This window comes from Phycodurus eques, chromosome 4 (genome assembly GCF_024500275.1).
Source record: "Phycodurus eques isolate BA_2022a chromosome 4, UOR_Pequ_1.1, whole genome shotgun sequence".
NCBI classification, from domain to species: domain Eukaryota; kingdom Metazoa; phylum Chordata; class Actinopteri; order Syngnathiformes; family Syngnathidae; genus Phycodurus; species Phycodurus eques.
The window spans coordinates 9820140-9839418 of record NC_084528.1 but is presented as its reverse complement, the minus strand read 5'-3'; the positions used below and the strand labels follow the sequence as shown (position 1 = coordinate 9839418).

General features: G+C 42.1%; 1 protein-coding gene across 2 annotated transcripts in view; it reads left to right on the top strand.

Annotated features, from left to right (window-relative positions):
* Positions 1–19279, top strand: part of LOC133401199 (zinc finger protein 407-like) — a 191738-nt gene that overhangs the window by 98879 nt on the left and 73580 nt on the right. The window contains exon 6 of one of the 2 annotated variants that reach the window (XM_061673890.1): positions 11241–11407. The exons of the other annotated variant lie outside the window; for it this stretch is intronic. Within the exon in view, the coding sequence (XP_061529874.1) occupies positions 11241–11407 (167 nt within the window). The remainder of the gene's footprint in view (positions 1–11240; positions 11408–19279) is intronic. 2 annotated transcript variants of the gene reach the window in all.

Below are 19279 nucleotides of genomic sequence, written 5' to 3'. Positions count from 1 at the left end.
TAATTATGACATATGTAGATAGTAGAGCTAACAGAAGATAATAATATAATTAAACAAATTCAAATAAAACAAATCACCTTATGGATATACTGTACATGTGGAGCTAACCAATTAAATGTGAATATATGAAGTATAAAAATCCTGTTAAAAAAGCCTCAACTGATCAAATGTGGACATAAAAGTACACGCAGTGGGTAGAATGACATATTTTGTGCAAACCAGACAAACCTTTAGACACTAGATTAGTTTGTGTGGAGCTGTATGAGTGCAATAATGGGACACTGACTACAAAGCAGATCCCCCCTAAAAATAAATTTACTTCAGCCAGTTGTAAACGTGGTAGCCACTGTATTGACTACATTCACATTGAAGAGGTAAGCCAGACACCAATCTAAATGTATTTAATATTGGTTGATTTTTATAATTATGAATGTTAAATCTTACATTAACTCAATTCCAGTAATAAACTTAAAAAAAATGGCCCGAATCACCAAAAGCTTGGAGGATGATGGAGGCGACACTGTGTCCTCTGTCCAGCCAGCTCTGCAGCTCCTATCCTACAATCCCCCAACCCAATGACCAAGATTAATGAAACCTCTGCCATTTTTAATTAGCATGGCCACAGTCATCAATTATGTCTGCCCCACCCCAAATACAAATATTATTATATTTGTGGGAAAATATCTTGATTTATTTCATTATGGTCGCCGATGGAGTGTGATGAATAGGCTCCCATCGTTGTTGTTTGCAGGGAAGAGAAAATGAGTGGCAAATGGTTAGTGTCGTACTCAACTACTTGATTGCAGCTGTCACAGCTTGACCTCGACCAAACATAAAGCCAAAATAAAGTTGGATGGGGCAGGAAAAAAAAGAACCAGCTCAATATTTAGAAGTATTTATGAGACAGCAGGCATTAAAATATAAATGTTACATTAAAAGTAGTTCAGGAGGCACTTCTGCTGCCCCAGAAACGTCTTGTAAAAAAAACTCCCATTCTGTAAACTTTGCACAAAATGATACACAAAAAACAAGTGTGGTGTGCTTGGGATTTGACTTAATTTGCTTGATCAAATAATCAGGAAAATTAACAGGAAGATCATTCAACACACAAACTGGCTCATCTTTTGCTGGAAGACAACTCCTTTGCACTTCACTCGTGACACTACATTTGTCACACATTTGTCTGTCAGAGGTAAAATCTATTTTTTATTTATTTTTATTTTTTTTATGGCTGACATTGCCGTCTAGCAGTTTACAGTCCAAGTTGGCAGGCAGGTTTGGGTTTCTGGCTCAATGTTCGACGTCACGTCTTTCAATACAGCTAATGCACTAAGCAAAGGCACTTAATCCATATAGATGGGTGTTGAAACAAGCATAAACAACCATTAGTGCAACAATGTTTTTGTGAATGTGTAATATAATGACAACCACTGCTGGATCCTTTTCTGTCACACACTAAGATAGATAGATTAAGGAAAGGGAAACAATAAATCCAACAACAACAAGAACAAAATGTATATAATTGAGCTTTGAAAAGTGTAGTTTGCTCAGCTTTTATTTGTACTTTTTTAACAAGACATGCTTATCTGACTGAGATGTATTATTACTTCATAACTTGAAAAGATGTGCATGTTTCAGTCATTCATCAATTAACTCCTGCCATGCTCAAACACACACGCACACACACATACACACGCACACACACACACACACACACACGTACACACAAACATGTATATCCTTACTGCCACAGCTCGTATATGCCCATTGACTCGAAAGAAGTGGGAGAAACATCTTGAATATTTTATAAAGCTTGGGGACCCCACCTCTGTCTTTCCCACCCAACAATCTGACACTGCTGCAATGTCCAGTACACACACAAACGCAGACACAAGACACACGCACGCACACACACATTTACACACACACGCGCACACTCCCACACACACGCAAACAGAAATAATGTTTTAAATGTAATCATTGTCAAACCCAAACAATGTCATTTATCAAGGGAGCATTTGGGACCGTATAATAAGTTTCACATTATTAATACAATTTTTCATCCTCTGTCATGCCTATCTGATTTATGGCACACATGTGATCTAAGGTGATCATTGAATTACAATTCCAGTAATAAGAGAGCGAATGGACCAGCTCTTTCACTTGTGCCCACTGAAGCACATACAGACCCACACATAACACAAACGAACACACACGTACAGTAATTCTGTATAAACGGCCTATTGTTGCAACATATCACAGTTACATACAAGATAGAACTACAGCCAAACCTCGGTGGTATATCTTTTACTGGTCAGGCCGAAGAGCGAATGTACTGTTACTGCTATCTGTAAACTGAAGAATTTACCTAATTTCTGAAAAGGAAGGAGAGGGAGGAGAAAAGAAAAACAAAATATAAATGTAACTTGCCCGATGTGAATTAGATCAGGGGCGATTTAAAATAATTTTTGGGAGTAAATATGAGTGGCTCGTTTGAGGCTTGGCTATGAGCATGATTCCATGCCTCATGATTTATTGCTCCATGTTGTTTGACATATTTACTGCACTTTCTATGAAATGACAGTCATTCCGGTCATTGACTCAGTGTCTAATCAAACTCCCCTTTGTGATGATGATCCAGACCCATGAAGCATTATCCCACAGGAAGATACCAATTGTCCAGCTAATATGATCCAATAAACAAATGTGAAAGTGAATTTTTTGGTGATGATTAGATAATAATGACAGACTCCTCTCATAACGTTTAGATCCTGTTTGAGTAAGTATTTTCCCTATTAGCAGTCTTGTTTTTGCCTTATCAAATTAGCCTGTCGTTGAGGGCCCGGTCAGTCAACATCATGCATCATCCTGTTCTATTCTGAGCAAATTTAGGGACAATGCTAATTGGATGAGAAGAGACATGAGGCCCAGTTAAAGATGGTAAATAGTGAAGCAACTCTCATCCGTGCAGGCTTCAAAAACACCAGCTCACTTCACGAGTTAAACAATTTATAACATGTTTTCTCTGTATTTTTAATTAGGTTTATACCCAATTTTCCCGCTTAGCCCCAGCCCTGCCCTATCCTTTGTATACCTGAAAGCTCAGATTTGCAGCATAGAAACATAAATATTTCTATTGCACCGCAGCACTGGCAGGTGACCCTAATGAAATTCTAGGAGTGTAATTTGATTTACGACGTGCTAATGCAGCCTGATATTAGAGAGAAAAAGCTCTGTTATGGCTGCCTTGTGCTGTATTTAAGGCCTATCAGGAGCCTGATAAAGAGCATCCTGTCCTCAGCTGCAGAGCTGAGTTATTATTGGAGATACTCATATTGATAGTAATTCTTCCTGACACAATTTAGTGCTTGCAATACATAAATATGGAGATAATGGTTAATTTAGGTGGCTGCACAGATTGCAAAGTCTTAAATTAAAGAATTATAAAGAAGCAATGAACGATCCATTTCAACCCATTTTAAAGCGGTCCGTAAAAGATGGGTGGAGGAATATGTGAGTGTGGGCCAAAGCGTATCCCACAAATCAATATGTTTTGGTAGCGTCGCATGTGAAGAGAATGCTCTGTGGTATATTTTTGCTCTGCGTTTTGTACGGTCGTGGTAAAACTTCACATCTAACTTGCTTGTGCATGAATTAATACATGAAAAAAAAAAAAAAAAAAAAAACACACAGGATGTGTTTTATAATTGTTCTATTATAATTGGAGAGTTTGTATGTGTGTGTGTTTGTGTAGCTGGACATAGTGTGTGGTTAAGATTTAGGTCTATATGTTTCAAAGTCTGTTTGGGACTCCTGAGCTATGGCTAATAATAAAAACAGGCAATAACTGGGCTACCACAGAGGGACATGGCCTTTGTACCCCGCTGCCCATCCCCTCATTCCCCTCTGCCTTCATGCCACCTCATTTTCCTCTCTCTATCCCCTAAGTTATGGGCTGAATAACAGCACAACAATATTAAGATAACATTTCCTGATTGTTTGTCAGACAGGAGGCTCCTTCACCCCGCTTTCATCACATATACGTGTTCATTAAATTGACAATTTGTATTTGGCCTACAGCAGGATAAACAGGAGCTTATCTGATGGGCTCGGTCTTTTATTATTTATTTCATTATCTTTTTTCTTTCCACTCCACCGCCTCCTCCTCTTGGGATAGAAGGTAAACATAAATCAGCCATACCATCTCTGTTGTGTGCCGTTGTTTATATTGCAGTCATATGCAGCAGTCCTCTATAGGAGCGTCATCTACAATACTGTGGCCCCTTTATGGTGGTTTTATTCATTTATTTGTTTTTCTTGTGATGAGTATGCTGGCTGTATACTTTAAAATGACCCTCTGTTAGGATAATTCTTGGCCTTCCCGGGAGAATACATTTGTCTCAAGTTGCTGCTAGAGCAAGCAATGGAGAGGTTTCTTTGTTTATTTGAATGTTTTGACTCACACCAAGCAGAAAACTTATTTTAATAACTACAAATCTCCTTGGATTATCCTAATCACCCTGAGCAATGTTTGATATCTTAGTACAGATTGGCTCTGCCCATGACAAATAACAAAGCCAGCATCCACATTTCGGAAAGATAATTGTAATTTGGTCGACATTTTCTTTACCCTATACCACAGTCAAATTGGGTTTCCATTGATTCCAATTAAAAGAAGATCATCTGTTTAGACACATATTTAGGTCCAAATACAGTCAGCTACCATTTAAGGCTTACTCAGTCTTTCTCCCAATATATTGGAGAGCTCAGGGCCAATGATTTAATCTTCATTCAACTAATTTAGTCTGGATCTCAGCTGCCGGCTTGTCGAAGTACAGTGTGATGAAGTCTGAAAACAGGACGAGAGCGAAAATACTGGGGAGGGGAAAACGGAAGAACTAAGGCAGGCAGAGAAATAAAGATAGAGCGATGGAGGGAGAAAGAGAGAGATGAGGCAGTAGGGGGCAGAAGATGATGATCCATCCTGACCCTAGTGAATGCTGTCATGTTCCTCCCTCTAGGTAATCTCTCTCACTCACTCTCTATTTTGCATGTGAAAATGCTCTCCTGACAGTTGCATATCAGATAAATTTTCTCCCCCCTTTCCCTTTGCCAAATAAACAACAATCTTCACTTTGAAGTTGTCTGTTTGTGTCAGTTTGGCTTCAGGCGAGAGTCGGCCCCTTTCTTTTTCTGTCTTTGTGTTGCCATGAGAGAGTGTTGGTGGATTAGTTCCGCTTACCAACTGGCCAACACCCGAGACAAATAAAAAAAACGTTGAAAGATCCATTAAAACTTTCTCTCATTGGAAAAAGAAAACTGTTCTACCGTCACTGACTGATGTGATGATAGTCATGTCATGTCCAGGGGAACAGCATTAATCAGTCATTTCCACCCTTAACAGACATTTCTGGTGTACAGCTTTAGTTTTTAGTTTTTTGTGGTGGGAGGCGCGTCCATTTTAATGAATCTGAAGAATAGATATATTAACTCTGCACTCAATATAAATTTGGATAAACACTTACTTTGATTGCTAGCAATTGTCCCTTGAACATGCATTTTTACACCTCACCACTCAGAGGCAGCACTTAGTCTGTGGTGAAGAACTGGGTCTTTTTTTAATCTATATTTTTACAACCACTGATAAAGGGACACTGTTACACCTCCTAGGAGATGTATGTCACAGTCCGGACCAGTGTGGCTTCTGATGTTCAGCCAGTAGCTCATTCATGAACTGATGACAAGATCACACTACAGTATATGGTAATGAGTGACGGTATACACATGGAAACATGCAGCTTTCAGAATGCACAGGCAACAAGCCCACCTGGGTCTTTGAATAAATCTTCACCGTCTGTCAATCATGTCACGTCACTGAACTGACCTGGGGGGAACAGAGGCAAGAGATGGAAGAAGAAAAACTGAGTTATAAAGACTGGAAAGGGACTAGTGTCAAGTTACCAAAATATTTTTATTGTGTGGCCTTCATAGTCTTAAATTAGCCCAAATACCTGAAATGTGGTGCTAATTTGTTGGGCCTATGCTTGGTCAACAATATATTACTAATAAAGCATACAGGAGCTGTGGGCACTGATTTGTTTTGCCAGTGTATTCTGCTTAGGCTGCATTTTTGTGGGCGGGACGACCTCTCCCCCATTATATCTGACCAAATCCATGCAGGTAACTTAAAGAACTTATTTCTGTTTACATGTTGTAGTTCTGTACCATCCCACCCTTTCATCATTTTTATTAAGTACTTTCACACAGCATATACCAAACTTTGTTTCTTAGTTTAAATGAAAACAAAACATGACAATTGGTACCGTATTTTCACGACCATAGGGCGCACCATATTAAAAGGTGCAGTCTCAGTTGCGGGGTCTATTTCTGTATTTAAAACATACATAAGGCGCACCGTATTATTGGGCGCAGGCATGGTAAAACATACAGTAGCATGCATGTATGCTAAAGCAATTTTTTTTTAAAGGCAGCGGGAGCAAAACTGAGTTCGGTTGTACTTTATTTAAGTATTTAACAATGTACTCACGTTATTTTTTTATCAATCCTCATCCACAAATCCATCAAAGTCCTCATGTTCTGTATCCGAAATGAACAGCTGGGCAAGTTCTCCAACAAACACGCCGGGTTCCCTCTCGTCATTGTCAGAGTCAGTCTCGTTGCCGGGGGGCTGTTCAGCAATGATGCCGGCTTTCGCAAAAGCTCGGACAACAGTCAAAGCAGATACCTTAGCCCAAGCATCCACAATCCATTCACATATGGTGGCGTAACTCGCCCGGCGTTGCCTCCCAGTCTTAGTTGCACTGGGTTTTTCACAGCGGCTGTGAGATGGGCGCACATGGAGTCACAGATCAACAGGGACGGTAACGCGTGGAAAAAAACATCCGGTCTCTACGTAAACCTCACTCAATCACGCTCTCATTTTCTCCTCGCCCATCCAGCCCTTTTGATTGGCCTTAACGATGACTTCGGCTGGAAACTTTTCTTTTGGCAGCGTCTTCCTCTTAAAAATCACCATAGGTGGCAGTTTCTGTCCATTATCATGGCAACCAAGCACAACAGTAAAAGCCGACTTCTCGTGCCCCGTTGTGTATCGCTACCGTGGTGTTCCCCTTCTTCTCTACAGTGTGGTACACTGGGATGTCGAAAGTGAGCGAAAGTGAGTGGCACCTCGTCCATGTTGATGTGGTTGAGCTGGATGTGTTTGTCGGCAATCTTTTTACTGCAGTAGGAGCGGAAGATGGCCAGCTTTTCCTTGTAATCCGCCGGAGGTTGCTGTGCCACGGTAGTCCTTGCCCGGATGGATAGATGGCGCAGTTTCATAAAACGAAAGCACAAAGACGGAACTCCTTGAAAATGTTCGATTTTAATTTCTTCTGCAAGCGCTATTGCCCTCAGTCGAATGGTGACTGTAGAGACGCTTCTCCCGGCTGTTCTGTGCTCATTAATCCATTGCTCGAGTTGGTCTTCCAAATCGGGCCACCTCGCCTTGTTAATGCGGAAACTCAGCTTCGTCTTCTTGACTTGGTGAAGCTTGTTTTTCTGCTTCCTCCACTTGCGAACCATGGATTCGTTCATCTTGAATTCTCTCGCGGCTGCTCGATTCCCATGTTCCTCCGCGTAACTGACAGCTTGCAGGTTAAAATGTGTTTCGTAAGCGTGTCTCTTCGTAGGTGCCAGGGGTCCTTAGCCAAACCAATGTTGTTTTGCACAATGCACATACCGGCGCTATATACCTACTGGGGGCGTGCCTTTAGCGTCCTCCTTCACGCGCACCCATCACATCCGCATGCTGTCCTCAGTCACGCCCGCTTTTCCTCTATACAAGCAGCGTGTCGGCAGGAAATGCTCCCAGTCAGTCAAGCGGAGCGCTCATCAAAGTCACACATAAGGCGCGCCGCATTATAAGGCGCCCCCTCCATTTCGGAGAAAATGACTTTTAAGTGCGCCTTAAGGTCGTGAAAATATGGTCAGTGTTGTCATTAGTCTTGAGTGATGCTACATTTTTTTGTACCTTTTTGTGCTACATTTGGTTTAATTTTATGCACATAGAGTTGAATGCAAAACAGGATATTTCTTTGACCGTATTATGTCCCTCAACGATATTAAATGTCTTGAAACAATTCAATTATATTATAAATTGAATTGTTACATGCATACATTATATACAATTCTTTATTCTTTTATGCATATTTGTATATTCTGATCACATTGGTGTAATTGAAACATGTGAAGACACATTTAAAGCATGTTTGATGTTCAGAAACCAGCAGGGGAAAAAAATGGAGAGATTGGGTCAGGGCGGCACGGTGGATGACGAGTTAGCACATCTGCCTCACAGTTCTGAGGACCTGGGTTCAGATCTGGCCTCCCCTATGTGGAGTTTAAATGTTCTCCCCGTGCCTGCTTGGGTTTTCTCCGAGGACATTGGCTACCTCCCTCATGCCAAAAACATATGTGTTAGGTTAATTGAAGACTCTAAATTGCCCGTAGGTGTGAATGTGAGTGTGAATGGTTGTTTGTTTATATGTGCCCTGCGATTGTCTGGCGACCAGTTCAGGGTGTACCCTGCCACTCTCCCAAAGATAGCTGGGACCTTAGTGAGGATAAACAGTATGGAAGATGAATGGAGATTGGGTAATAATACAAACTATACAAAATTACAAAGCAAGATTCTAAAAGTACTTGTTATACAAAAATTTACTTGTTATACAAAACATATACATTTTCAAATTGTCAGACCCTTACTTCTTTGTTTTTGCTCTGCACGTTAACATAAGGCCATTTGCCAAACCCCTCTCTCTCTCTCTCTCTCTCTCTCTCTCTCTCTCTCTCTCTCTCTCTCTCTCTGTCACACACACACTCTCACACTCTCTCTTGCGCTCTCTCTTCTAACTTCGATAGGTTTTATATGGTGCCTGGCTGTTTAGAGGCAGCGTGCATAAGTATGGGGGAGACAGTTAATTGTGATGGCACGCGGGGACAACAGATGGGGACAAGGTCAAAGACATAAAAAACAGACCCAAGCCCTCCTCTCATTCTTACAAACCTGCTACTGATAGTCAACACTGGTGCCTCCATTCTCTCCTCAGCTCTGCATTGGCTCTGGTTCTTCCTCCATCCCAGCATTGTCAGGGCCTGCCTGCCTGACTTTGCGATTAGGCCGCATGATAAACAATGGCCAGTTTAGCTCATAAAGAAGGAATGTTGTACATGATGCTTAAAATAAAAGACAGCATCTCTTCACTCATCTTATTTACCTCTCCCAGGGTGGCACGAGCAATGAGCCGTTCTATAAATATCACAGGGAGGGAGGAAATCCAGATTAAAATGTACATCTACTGGTCAAATTATGTTTATCCCAAGTCATGTGTTGAAAGAAATAAGGCCGTGGCCTTTACTAAGCGTTTTGAGGTTACTAGCTGTATTTTCCAGCTTCTCCCTCCTTTCTCGTAAGTCTACTTAAAATGTCCATACCACAACATCTATATCCAATCCAAAGTCATCTGTATGGAACATATAGATTGTTATTGTAGCCTGGACAAATTTCGCTCTTTACCCCACCCCGACCCCCACCGCATTTAATTCCCGGCCCTTTCTTTTATGTCCCTCCCCTATTACTCCGTAGGCCCCCTGCTTCCAGTAAGGAAGATGTATGAGTTTGAATTATTGATTCAGACACATGCTACATGCTGCGCGGAGTCATTATTTGTTCAGGTGAGTGTCATGCGGCTCGCTATGAAACAGATACCACGGGGATTAAACGACACAATCAGGACTTTAAGACGGCCACCCTCCCTAAAATAACATGGGCTTCGCTGCAAGACAAATGCTCCCCAAAACCTGACATCATTTGTTTATGACTCGCACATTAGTCATTCTACATCTAAATTATAGAGTCGGGTAAAGATTAATTTGAGCCCAAGACTTTCTATTGTGTTTACCTGTGTGTGTTTCTTGAAGCCTAATAACACAGCAGATGAATATAGGTGCAAACATCCCACAGACAAAAAGATCAGTGTGTGTCAAATAAGGTAGGCGTCAGCATGAGGAACAGACACATGTCGAGTTATCATAAAAACAAGATCCATTTTCACATTTCTGAAACCTACTACACACAAACTCAAACTGATGCATTACAAGACAGAATAAAAAACAGCCTTTACAATGAAAAAAGGACTCGTTTTTGTTTGACTGTCAACTAGCTGTAACTAGCTTTAGCTGTCAACTAAAACAGCATGTTTCAATTTAACAGATATTTTATATTTTTAAATAATGATGCTTATTTGCAAAGTGTTTTTTTTTTACACAGCTGTATAACTGCACTGCATTGTACTGGAGGTGTTCCTCATATTTTGTCCTCCTTATGTAATATACTGTATGCTGGCATCCATTATAAACATAGTGGTATTCATGTATTTGAAGTCTGAACACTTGAATTTATGGTCTCGCTCATTCTTTTCAGTTATTATTATTGTATTGAATTGTGCATGCATGTCAATTGTTGAGTTTGTGCATGTCCTGATTCCCCAAAAAAAACATTTGGCACAGAAAACAACAGTGGATCGTAAGTACACTTCCGTACTAATAGGATTGATACTGTCTATTGAATGCAGATGGGCTCTTAATGGTAATGGTGAGAACATAGATATGAGTAAGTGTTTGAATGGGGTTTGTGATAGAGAGAGAAGCTTTGATACAGAAGCCTCAAGAGAGGCGGTGGGTAAAATGTTGATAACTGTTCATTTAACCCTGGCTAAGTGGTTAGGGACGGTAGACAGGTGAACTTTATTCTCCCCGCAGCCCCCCGTGTGTACGTGCATGTCTGTATTTGTGTGTGGACTGTAACAGAATTTCTGTAGTCCTCTGGGCCCTGGTGCAAAGCAGAGAATAAATGGTGGAGGTGGCAAGCCAGGACAGAAAAATCAATGCCTGCTTATACAGACATGACATACCAGTAGCCAACTGCACTCCTGTGTGTGTCTGTGTGTGTGTGTATTTGTGCGTGTGAGTGAGTGTGTGTCAGTACAGACATACAGCGTACAATCTGCTCTGTAAATACGAGTGTGACTACCCAGAAACCTCCATTTCCTTTCTTACTGTATACCATAGACTTTACAGTATTTTATGTCAGTGCTGGGATCAGTAAATAACTGTGTTTCCCCCTGCCGACTTCCTGTCCTTGCTTCCCTTCCTTCTTCTCTACCTCCTATATTCTACAGGAAGTTCGAGTGCAAATTGTGCGAGCGCTCCTTTAGTGAAAAATGGGCCCTGAACAACCACCTGAAACTGCACAGTGGGGAGAAACCATATAAGTGTTCCTGGCCATCCTGTCACTATGCCTTCCTCAACCTGTCAGCCATGAAGGACCATTATCGCACACACACTGGTAAGAAAACTAGTAACTTTTACTTGAAATCCAGCACTGATTTGCTTTGATATGCACAGATGAATAAACCCCCCAAAGTTAGTTTCTTTATGAAACACCATTCTTGGATTTAAAAAAAAAAAAAAAGAAAGTTTCTGATTCCTCTATAGATGGGCAAACAAGAAATACAGTTTATGTGTTAGCTGTGAAAATCTCATCTCACATTCATAAAAATTTTCACAGCTTTGTTTGGAAAAAACTAATTTTTGGCTGATTATATGCCTGATTATTGACCATCTGTATTAATTCTCAACACCCAGAGACAGTTGAGCAGTACTTAATCATCCCAGAGAGGCTTAAACCTGATTCTGTCACTGCCATCAAACACGTATAATGTAATCAACAATTTAGATCGAAAGGGCTGAGAAGTTCTCTGCATTATTTTGTTGTTGTTGTTGGGCCAAGTCCAACCGGTTAGTGTGTGTGTTTCTTATTTCTATCCAGTTCACATTTAGCATATTCAAAGCTTTTTTTCACCACCTATAAATAATTAGAATTTAATCAAAACACTAACACTAACCATAATTTGATCAAGGTCAATTTCATAATATATATACATAAACCCACCTTGGAAAAGACTGAACCAAATCAGTACAGTGGTGCCTTGAGATACGAGTGATCCGACTTTTTCTCAATACTAGCTGTCGAGCGGCTGTTTTTTTTTTTTTTTTTGGTTTGACTTGGGAGTGCAAACTTGAGTTACAAGCAGTATATGGTAGAAGGTGACTCAACTCACTTCACAACAAGCAGCAGTTCGCAGATAGTAAACAAATCTGGATGACTAGCTCGGATGATTTAACAATACTCACTGGCATATATTCTTTATCATCTGAGAAGAACGATTTATATTACTCCCGTACTGAGAAGCTGAGTCTTAAGTACAGGAAATCTGTCTGTCTGTCTGATACTGCCCCAGGTGGCCAAGGCATGCACACCAGAATAAGCAGCACAATTGAAGGAGAAAATATGACAAAAACAAATTCTTTATAGCTGCATTTAAAAAATATTGGACCGAGTTCCCTCGCCTAGACGCGGGTCAACGGGGCCCCCTTCTGGAGACAGGCCTGGAGCTGGGGGCTCGTAGGTGAGCGCCTGGTGGCCAGGCCTGCACCCTTGGATCCCAGCCAGGCACAGCCCGAAAGGGTAAAGGAGGTCCCCCTTCCCATGGGCTTACCACCTGTGTGGGGGCATAGGGGTCTGGTGCAGTGTGAGCTTGGCGGTGGCCAAAGGCAGGGACTTTGGCAATCCGATCCCCGGCTACAGAAGCTGTCTATAGGGACGTGAAGTGTCACCTCTCTGGCAAGGAAGGAGCCCGAGCTGGTGTGTGAGGTCGAGAAGTTCCAACTAGATATAGTCGGGCTCGCCTCCAGACACGGCTTGGGCTCTGGTACCAGTCCTCTTGAGACGGGTTGGACTCTCTTCCACTCTGGAGTTGCCCACGGTGAGAGGCGCCGAGCAGGTGTGGGTATACTTATTGGCCCCCCCGGCTCAACGCCTGTATGTTGGGGTTCACCCCGATGGACGAAAGGGTACCCTCCCTCCGCCTTTGGGTGGGGGGATGGGTCCTGACTGTTGTTTGTTCCTATGCACCAAACAACAGTTCAGAGTACCCACCCTTTTTGGAGTCCTTGGAGGGAGTGCTGGACAGCGCTCCTTTTGGGAACTCCATCGTTCTTCTGGGGAACTTCAGTGCTCACGTGGGCAATGACAGTGAGACCTGGAGGGGCGTGGTTGGGAAGAACGGCCCTGGTGGTGAGTTGGCTCCGGTGGTGAGTTGGTTCCGGTGGTGGGGGAAGATGCTGGTCCAAAATGGCATGCCCAAACGTATTGTGAGGGTCTGCTGGGAACGTCTGGCAAAATTCCCTGTCAGAAGGATTTTCAACTCCCACCTCCAGCAGAACCTTACTCACGTCCCGGGGGAGGCAGGAGACATTGAGTCTGAGTGGACCATGTTCCGCGCCTCCATTGCTGAGGCGGCTGACTGGAGCTGTGGCTGTAAGGTGGTCAGTGTGGCTATATTTAACTTTTAGCTGAAACAATTAATGAATATTAAGTCAATTGGGTTAGTTCGACACACATTGCCTTTTAGTTCATAGGTTTGATATTGATACTGGTTATAAAAAACCTTGAGTCAAATGCTCATTGTAGTCTATGCAGCGGGCTGCTAAGAAAATGGATGTTCATAATTTGGACACCCTTTATTTAAACCATGCAAACGTTTTCGACCTAGCCCCCTAAAAGAATCGGAATCGAGAATCATTTGGAACTGGAATCGAACTAAGGAACCGGAATCAGAACTGGAATCGCTCAAATTCAAACCCAACCCTACATATTCGTGTTGCTCAGAGATCTGTGGTCTATGAAAATTGTATATCTTTGACCATCTTAGCAGCCAAGTTAGGACGTATTGAGAATTTCACTGTGGGTGGTTTTATGTAGACTGTTACGCCTCAGTGGGGCATTCAGAACAGTTTGCTCATTGTCAAGTTTTCGGAAATAGGCAACTCACAAAAGATTTATTGGGTTGTTTATTTTATACTTGTAAGGTGGGCATGCACTCCAAAGACCTAACTATTTGTATGCAAGCAATTCAAAAGTCAATTTTCCAAGTCCCTTTTAAAAGATACCTCAATAGTACTCCAGGTCAACCCAAATGTCTCATTGTTGCAGTCAAGCAGTCTCCCCTCTCCTTTAATTATGTCCCATACATGGCCGTTTAAGTCAGTGACAGACGCAGCAGCATCCAGTGGCCTGACAGCCTGACTGAATGCTTGCAGGAGAGCCCTCCGTCCCTCATGGGTGCCTGCTGTGAGAGAGAGAGACTTGCTGGATGTTATTTTAAATGTGCTTTAACAGTGATGTAATGTCAAGGCAGCTCTGACATAATTAGATATTTAATTTTCATTTGTTTCTAGCGCTCATCATTCCCCATCAGGTGGCTGTCATCTCTGTTCACCCAGTTGTCACCAGGAGGGGCGTGTTGTCGTTGTCATGTGTGTATGTGTGTGTCTTTGACAGGAGAGAGAGGCCAATATAAAAAAAGACTGAATTAAGTGAAATGAAAAAGGGAAAATTTTGTAAAGAAAATAAATATTAGAATAATACACTCACAGGACAGTGACTAAGTGGGTACTGTTAGGGGTCCAAAGTTATTTGATGTTGCCCATTCACCAAGAACAGCCCCTTTGACAAGTTTTGTTTGATGGCCTACAAATCTATGTAATGCCATACATCACTAAAGAAAGTAATTTTTACACAAACAAAAAGTTAAAAAAAATAAAAAATAAATACACATTGCACAAGTATTTCAACATTACAGGCAAATTTGAATAAAAAAGAAAGAAAAAACAGAAACCAGAATTATTGCACAATTTGGAAGCTAGTTCTAAAAGTCATTAATTACTATAATAATCACAATGTAGGGTAACTTGTCTTGACAAAATGAAACTCCTTACCATACTAAAAATATATGACATTCTGCTTCACTCAGCCTTTTCTATTAAAATTTTTAAAAAATGAAATCATGACATCTAAAAATACAAGTGATACTAAATAAACATGAATACACTTTTCAATGTTGGCAGATTCCTTCTTCATTAATAACATGTTGGTGAGAAAGCTTTTTTCACTTTTCTCTTCAAAAAACAGATTACGTATATATATAGACACTTTCCAAAAAAAAATTATATTATGGAAAAGTTTATTTATTTCCATAATTACATTCAAAAAGTTAAACTTTCATAGTTTATAGATTCAGGGCCCACAATTTAAACAATTTCAAGTATTTATTTGTTTATTTTTACATAATTTGGGCTTCCAGGTCATAAAACCCACAAAATCAGGAATTGAAAAATTAGAATACCATGAAGAAATCACCATTTACTTCTACTAGTGTTAATCTTCAATACTTGGTTGGGAATCCATCCATCCATCAATCCATTTTCTGAACCATGTTATCCTCACAAGGGTTGCGGGCGTGCTGGAGCCTATCCCAGCTATCTTCGGGCAAGAGGCGGGCTACACCCTCAACCGGTCGCCAGCCAATCGCAGGGCACATATAAACAAAGAACCATTCGCGCAAAAATTCATACCTAAGGGCAATTTAGAGTCTTCAATCAACCTACCATGCTGTCATGAACGGAACAGAGGATAGGACCCAAAAATGCACGACTCCAAAACAAATGGACAGTTTCAAAAAGAGAGGTTTAATATACTGGCAGAGGTCGGTACACAGGGAGGCAACAGTATCCAAAAACGTGAGGCCAAAAAGGCAAGGTCGATAATCGGAACAGGGTCTAGACGTGGAAACAAGGAATGCTGGAACGCGACGACAAGGTTCAACGAACTGGCGACGAGAAAGAATGAGACATGAGGTTAAATGCAAGGTGTAATTAGGGTGAAAAAGGCACAGGTGGTGAATATGCTCTCAGGAGCAGGTGTGCATGAAACGGGGAAGACAAAAACCGGAACACACACCCATGACACCATGCATGTTTTTGGGATATGGGAGGAAACCGGAGTGCCTGGAGAAAACCCACGCAGGCACGGGGAGAACATGCAAACTCCACACAGACAGGGCCGGGATTTGAACCCCGGTCCTCAGAACTGTGAGGCAGATGTGCTAACCAGTCTACCACCGTGCCCCCTGGTTGGGAATCCCTTTGATTTAATCACTGCCTGGATGCACCGTGGCATTTCAATCAACCTGTGGCATTGCCTGGGAGTTATGGAAGCCCAGATTTCCTTAATGCTTGCTGTCAGTTCTTCTTTGTTTTTGGATCTGGTGCCCCTCATGTTCCTCGTGATAATACCCCATATATTCTCAATGGAGTTTAGATCCAGAAAGTTGGCTGGGCAGTCAAGCACTGTGATGGTGTCGGCATCAAACCAGGTTTTAGTGCTTCTGGCAGTATGGGCAGGGACAAGGTCCTGCTGGAAGATTAAATCTGCATCTCCATACAGATCCTTAGCAGAAGGAATCATGAAGTCCTCTAAAACATTCTGGTAGACTGTTGCGCTGACCTTGGATTTAAGAAAGCAGTGTTACCAACACCTGCATTGGACATTGCACCCCAAGTCATGACTGACTGTAAATATTTTACACTGGACTTCAAGCAGCTTGGGTTCTGTTCTTCACCCGCCTTCCTCCAAATGCTTGGATCTTGATTCCCGAATGAAAGGCACACTTTCATCGTAAAGGAGGACCTTGGGCCACTCCCCAACAGTCCAGTCCTTCTTCTCCTTGTCCCAGTTGAGACACTTCCTATGTTGGCTGAGGCTCAGAAGTGGCTTCACCCAAGGAAACAGACAGTTGTACCCCATCTCCCGGATGCGTCTGAATGTGGTGGTTTTTGAAGCTGTGATTCCCGCCTTTTTCCACTCTTTCTGGATCGCTGCTGGATTCTTGAATCTTCTCTGTTTGATAATCCGCAGAAGCCCACGGACATTGCTTTTGCTGGTTCCTCTTCTCCAGCCACAGTTTGTCCTTCTGGCCACTTGTCAAGTCTACAGTCTTCCCCGTATTGAACCAAACTGAAGCAAATTAATGACACCTGGGGAAACCTGTGCAGCCGCTTTGAGTTTCGTAGATGATTAGTGTGTGACACTCAGTTTCAAACATTTACGGCCTGCGAAATTTGGGCTGATTTCTTCACAGTATTCTCATTTTTTGAATTCCAGATTTTGTGGGTTTTATGAGCTGGAAGGCTAAATTATGTAAAAATTTACAAATACTTGAAATTGTTTAAATTGTGGGCCCTGAATCTATAATCTATGAAAGTTTAACTTTTTAAATGGAATTATGGAAATAAATAAACGTTTCCATGATATTCTAATTTTTGGGAAAGCGTCCGTATGTTTGTTAGCATAACAGTATTTCTTCAATCAGGTTTATAATTAAGGTTTACAATAATTGCATTTCCTTTTAAAGGTCTGGAACAGTGGGGCCAATTCCCTTATTTAGGCTACATTTATATGGGTCTGATACACAATTTAGAAGACAGCGCCAATTTTGCACATAAGCAAAAGTAATAATAATAATAATAATAATAATGAAGTCACATTTGGAAAGAATTGTAACAACTGGAAGGTGTATGTTTTGCCCAGGTGTGTCCTATTACACTGATTATTCAAACAATCCATAGTGCTGAATGTCGTCGATCATTTTGAGATTTGGGTTTTTTTTTTTTTTTTTTTTTTTTTTGTGTAAAAAAAAAACATTTACAGTTAGTGGTGTAATCTGTGATCGCCTTGTTGTTGTTGTTTTTTAAAGAGGAAAACGTTAACACCTCCACCTCTCCTTTACTCACCTGGGCTGTATGCATTGTTCCTTTCTGATTTGTGTGCTTTTGTTATTAATCAATGTTCCTCACACACCAGTCGTGTCTGAGAGATTGGGAGGGTGGCAGAGAGGGGAGTTCTGTGGTCTTCAGCTGCCAGGGTCATTTGTAACCGTTGATGAATGAGCGACAGAAATAAATAAATAAGTGTGCTGCATCTTACCCACCCAGCTTTTTTCCCAGGCTCTTGGGCATTGGAGGGAAGGGGGGTCTGCGGTGAGGAGAAGGGATGTGTTGGGGGCTGAGCACAGCGACAGGGCCTCAATTGATTTCCTCATTGCCTCAGTTTGTCGCTTAATCTGGCAATATTCTGATAAATCTTCCTACTTTGTCAATTAATTTCTCTGAAAAATGAGTGCCAAAATGGCGAGCACATCAATACAGCAGCGGATTCCGTGTCAAAAATTAAGCGGTAAAATTAATTGCCCTCCCGTCCTCTCCTTTTAAAACATAACAAATGAGGGAGGCAATTATAGCATGCAGACTCCTCGAGGGTTGAAACATACACACATATAATGGAATATATATCCCTATAAACACATACACATAAGGAAGTGTTGTATCATTTGGAGTAAAAGACACTGTAGTGTTTTGCAATAAGGTACCGTAATTTCTCGTGTAAAATGTGCACCCCCAAAGTTGACCTCAAAATTCTGGAAAACCCTTCTACCTATGTATAATGTATTTTTACAATGCATGATTTTGCTTCTACCCATATCATCAAAACATTATTACAGTATTATCTGTATTTTGTTAGTTTTTTCAAAGAATTATTCTGAAGTCCATCCATCCATCCATTTGCTACCGCTTATCCGGGTTGGGTCGCGGGGGCAGTAGCTTCAGCAGGGACGCCCAGACTTCCCTCTCCCCAGCCACTTCATTAGGCTCTTCCGGGGGCACCCCGAGGCATTCCCAGGCCAGCCGAAGGACGTAGTCTCTCCCCGTATCAGGCGGTTCAGTACCCCATACTCCCGAAGTACCCTCCACAGGACTCCAAGAGGGACACGGTCGAAGGCCTTCTCCAAGTCCACAAAACACATGTAGACTGGTTGGGCGAACTCCCATGCACCCTCGAGGACCCTGCCGAGGGTGAAGAGCTGGTCCACTGTTCCACGGCCAGGACGAAAACCACACTGCTCCTCCTGAATCTGAGATTCGACTTCCCGACGGACCCTCCTCTCCAGCACCCCTGAATAGACTTTACCAGGGAGGCTGAGGAGTGTGATCCCCCTGTAGTTGGAACACACCGGGACCACCACCCCAGTCTGCCAATCCAGAGGCACTGTCCCCGATGTCCACACAATGTTGCAGAGGCGTGTCAACCAAGACAGCCCCACAACATCAGAGCCTTTAGGAACTCCGTGCGAATCTCATCAACCCCGGGGCCCTGCCACCGTGGAGCTTTTTTACCTCGGTGACCTCAAACCCAGAGATAGGCGAGCCCGCCTCAGAGAACCCACACTCTGCTTCCTCATGGGAAGGCATTTCGATGGAA